This window comes from Takifugu flavidus, unplaced genomic scaffold, assembly GCF_003711565.1.
Source record: "Takifugu flavidus isolate HTHZ2018 unplaced genomic scaffold, ASM371156v2 ctg504, whole genome shotgun sequence".
Taxonomy (NCBI): Eukaryota; Metazoa; Chordata; class Actinopteri; order Tetraodontiformes; family Tetraodontidae; genus Takifugu; species Takifugu flavidus.
In genome coordinates, this window is record NW_026622119.1 from 1 (window position 1) to 4,663 (window position 4,663).

At 43.6% G+C, this 4,663-nt stretch overlaps 1 protein-coding gene across 1 annotated transcript; it reads right to left on the reverse strand.

The window, feature by feature from the left end:
• Positions 1–1,622: 1,622 nt before the first annotated feature.
• On the reverse strand, positions 1,623–3,131 carry LOC130520746 (pancreas transcription factor 1 subunit alpha-like). Its single transcript, XM_057024470.1, has 2 exons — positions 2,254–3,131; positions 1,623–2,142 (listed from the first exon to the last, which is right to left on the reverse strand). The coding sequence occupies exons 1-2, from the start codon at positions 2,870–2,872 to the stop codon at positions 1,937–1,939; spliced, it is 825 nt and encodes a 274-aa protein (XP_056880450.1). The 5' UTR covers positions 2,873–3,131; the 3' UTR covers positions 1,623–1,936.
• Positions 3,132–4,663: the final 1,532 nt, after the last annotated feature.

Below are 4,663 nucleotides of genomic sequence, written 5' to 3' on the forward strand. Positions count from 1 at the left end.
TAATATGTAAGTCAGCAATAAACGTTTCAGAACATTTTCAAATGAATGTTCAATAGTAATACATGTGTATTTGGAATTCAGCGCAAGAAACTCAACGGAAGTTATTATTTCCATTTCCGTGACTAATTCAGATCTCAATTCAATAAAACGAGCAGTTATAAGAAAATTATTTTAAGAAATCACATAAATTGCTATTTTCCAAAAACCAGAGCGTTAGATAAACATTAAAATCCTTCTCTGTTCTATAGTTAAACGGCGACTATTCAGCTCAGGGCGCCGGGCTTTTATTAACCAAATTACCGCTCTGCACGGCCGTCCTATACGTCCGTGCCTGCTGGAAACTAAAAGGAATAAAACCTGTCAGACAGTCAAACACCCCCGTCCCTTAGAGCCTTGCCAAGCCCTCGGTCGGAGTGACAAGATAGCGCGAAAATTTCAGCCCTTCCCTTCCGCTTGGTTGAAGCGCACTAAAGAGCGTGAAATGACAGTTTGCGCACCAAAACCTCCGAGACACGAAGATCTGGTGTCGCTTCAATAACTTTTCAGCCCGCTGACTCATAAACGCAACACTAACGTTAGACTGGAGTTGCAGGGGTGGACTGTGAGATTACTTTTCAGAGAAAGACAGAGAGAGCGAGAGAGTGAGTGCATGTGTGTGTGTGTGTGTGCGTGTAAGGGAGAGAGAGAGAGATGGAGAATAAAATGATCTCTAACAGTATTTCAGTTTTAAAAAAGAGCAATAATAATGATATGCATGGATGAATAATGATAAATACGTGATTACCAACCTGTTATGTGAGGGGTTTCTGACACCAGTCCTAACAGCAGTGCTCTACATGTTGCAGCAGCCGCCGGGTTTGCACATGGCTCATATGCGAGAAGCGCGGTGATGTTGTCGAGGCGGACAGGAGGCCGCAGGGCCGGGAGGCACATGCGGACGGATGTAGAGAGATGCGGATACCACATGGAAAAGGGTCCATGCAGCACCTGGCAGCATTCAACACGCGACCTCACACTAAACTGCTCGATTAACACCTTCAGTTGTTCCACAGGCTTCTCATTAGCATAGTATTAAGATGTAAGTCACCACAAGCTACAAATACATTTATATCTTCATCATTTCACTACCTCCGTTTTCAGAAATACCTGTGGCGCACAAAATATCATAGACCAAATATGATGTTTCAGGTGCTTTGTTTAGAGTTTTCACCAGTTTACTTTTCAGATAATTGGTCTCTGACGTCATTACATTAAAAGCACATATATTTTGCATAATGTCGGTTTTCATGCGCCATAATCCAACGCCAACAATATAGTTCATGAAAACCTGAGTGTTGACACCAAAATATTACACTACATTTATTTTCTCTGGACTCGTGTATTTTGATATGTTCTATTGGATTGATACCAGTAAGAACAATCTGAATTAAATTGTGAGAGTTAAACTGCAGTCTGGAGTCTAGTCGTGCCCCCCCCCCCCCCCCCCCCCCCCCCTTTTCATCTGTCAATCAAGAAGGTCAGGAGGTATAAAATACTGATACTGAATATCAACTACAAAAACTGAAGTAAAAGTATATACGGTCATTACAAATCACACAAATTTTCAGGAACAGATGTAGTTTCAAGTGCTTTTATTCAGTCAATATAAATAAAATCAGAGTAGAACTATATAAAGTATTTGACATTTCAATTACAGTTAAATTAAAATATATATTATCAAAATAAATATATGATTGCCAGTTGCCTTAATTACAAAATAGAATTATCAACGTGATAAAAAAAATGACGTTATCAGTCTTATATTGCTACAGCATTGTTACATGTACAGTAGAAGCTCCACTCAGTGTTCACAGTTTGACAGTGCGCACTCAAATGCGCATTAAAGTAATAAAGTTCACAGTCTTCATATTTCCAATGTGCTTTTGATCAGAACAAATCACACTTTGTTTAGGTCAAACGGAGGTTCGTTTTCAATGTTCGACAGAGTCGTTTTGCTGTGCACTTTTCTTGGGTCCTCCGGGGTCCATACCTTAGCCGTGCGGATGATGTTCTGCTCGCGAAGCAGCTTCTCGTCAGACCAGGAGAGAGAGTGACCGGTCAGGGGCGGCAGACCGTAATCCGGGTCGTTTGGGGAGGGCGACCCTGAAGGAAAAGCATTCATCAACATTAATAATTAATAATAAATTTTTGTTCATCTTCATCAGCTTTGCTACCTGTTTGCAATACGAATATTATGCGAAGTTCCAGACTTACTAGTTCCTCTATGACAAATGATGACCTTCCTCGGTTGTGTATGTGTCTCGCTGCTGTTATTCCTGATCGGGAGGTCGGACTGCACAAGCTCTGCCAGGAAGTTGATGTATCCGATGGCCAGGCGCAGCGTATCGACCTTGGACAGCCGTTTCTCGTAAGGCAGGGTGGGGATGTGCGAGCGGAGGCCCTCGAAAGCGTCATTGATGGACTGCATCCTTCGGCGCTCCCGCACGTTGGCAGCTTGTCGTAGCTGCTGCATCTCCATCTCCGATCTCATTCGCCTTCTGCGTTTCAAAAGCGGCACACCGTGCTGGCCCATCTGCGGGGACAGCTCCGGGGTGCTGTCGGCGCAACCGTACGAGAAACCAGAGGAGGAGGAGGAGGAAAAGGACAAGTTGCCGATGTCGTAGTCTCCATCGTGATGGGCTGCTTTATTGTCGTCTTTGCTGTAATAGTCCTGGAAGTGACTGGTGAGAAAGTCTACATCGTCATCCAGAAAATCGTCTGTATCCAGGGTCGCGTCTCTGGAAGAGTGGTCTGTAAAGAATTCGTCGTCGTCAAAATAAGGAGGAGACGAAAAGGAGTCCAGGGTGGAGAAAGGCTCCAGGACGCTGTCCATGTTTGTATTATTCTGGTGCTGTTGCACGAACAATAAGCCCTGTTTGTGTGTTCGCTGCTGCAGGGTCAACTTTTACATTTACTGCAAGCGCCGGCACGCGAGGATACTTTATAGTGACAGCCTGAGTCGCGTGCCGCTGGCTGAGACATGGAGCCAATCACAGCTTTGTCCGCGCGACGCACCCCGATTTCCACGAGAACCCGCCACGCCCCTTTTACGCTTCTGGTTCTTTTGACCTTTTGAGCCGACACGAATAATACACAGGCACAAAGAGGGGAAAGAAGAACAATAAAATTGAATAAAATCATACTCCCCAAAATAATGAACAATAATAATAATAATATTATTATTATCAATAATAATAATAACAACAACAACAACAATAATAATAATAATAATAATAATTAATAATAATAATAATAATAATTAATAATAATAATGAAACTGCGGATTAGCGATTAGTGATTAATACACAAAGGTCTCATCATCACCTCGGTGCGGTGTCGCGCTGACTGTAAGTTTATTCAAGAACAAGGCTTCATGTTAGTTTTATGTCGATTATTACACTTATGTTCAACATCGACTTGACCGGACACTTTTAAAGGTAAAGGTGGAACTTGTGCAAAACACAAACCCTTCATTACTAACTAATAATTCGTCGCTAAAAAAAAAAGATTTAAAAAAAAGTTTTATAAAATGCACTCGTGTATATATATCTCCTATACACAAATATCGTGATGTGGAGGAAAAACTCGCTCATTTAGTCATATACTCAGAAAGTGGACAATGCCTTCCTAAATACATGCACCAGTTGGTCGATGCGCCACTTGTGCCATCAGAAGCCGTTTTTAGTTTAGGAGCTGGTAACAAATAAAGGCACAGTGGTGGGCACACGCCCCTCTGACACCTCATGTGACAAAACCATCGCGGAGTCGCGAAAGAGTACCGGTGTTTGCAGTGTAAGTACCCATCTATTCACTCTATTCAGTCTGGACTTTGTTCTGCAAAATGGACCACTCTGTGTGTGCGGCGTGCATGCGCGCGTGTGTGATAGAAAGCTGCAATACGGGTCGCGGCCGTGGGAAGGAGGCCAGTTGCGTCGCAATCGTCAGTCAATGCAACATGTTGCGTTATAAATGAGGCTTGTGTCGCTGTCTGTCTACATAATAAAGCTGTAGCTGAAAGCCCACACGTCCCAAACAAAACACGACAATACATGCACGTCCCAGCACCGAACAGGTGCCGAACAAAGCCACCAGGAGCCCGTAGATCTGCATCTACCAATCTCTCGATAGCTGCATACTTTGTGTAATATCCACATGCAGGACTGTTTCCTGCAAACTTGATTTCTGTGGTTTTCTGTACACAAAAATCCAGCTATGTTTAACGGTGACAGTCCAGAATTGACATAACGGGCCTTGAAGACAGTCATTTGCTGTTGTTCATAATTACGACATTAATTGATACAACAAATTCTACTCTCAGGACATGAGCTCTCCTTCTTTACACACATGCCACACGCACACGTCTGCGCACGTCTGTACAAATCCTTCATTGCGTTGCTGAAAAACGCATGATAATTCGAACCGTGCAGGTTTTTAAAGCGCCGTGACCGCGCGCTCCACGCCACCACATTGATGAATGTAACGTCACGCTTAACAGGGCGACGTGTACACGCGGACAAGTGTCTTGGTTCCCATGCTGCACCTCGGTTTGCAGCATGCAATAGGACACACACACACACACACACACACACACACACACACACACACACGCACACACACACACACA

Bases quoted from the DNA above. Each gene is read 5' to 3' on its own strand.
- LOC130520746 (XM_057024470.1), bottom strand. From the start codon at position 2,872: ATGGACAGCGTCCTGGAGCCTTTCTCCACCCTGGACTCCTTTTCGTCT. The intron at 2,143-2,253 runs GTAAGTCTGGAA...CTTTTCCTTCAG, and splicing joins CATTTGTCATAGAGGAACTA to GGTCGCCCTCCCCAAACGAC.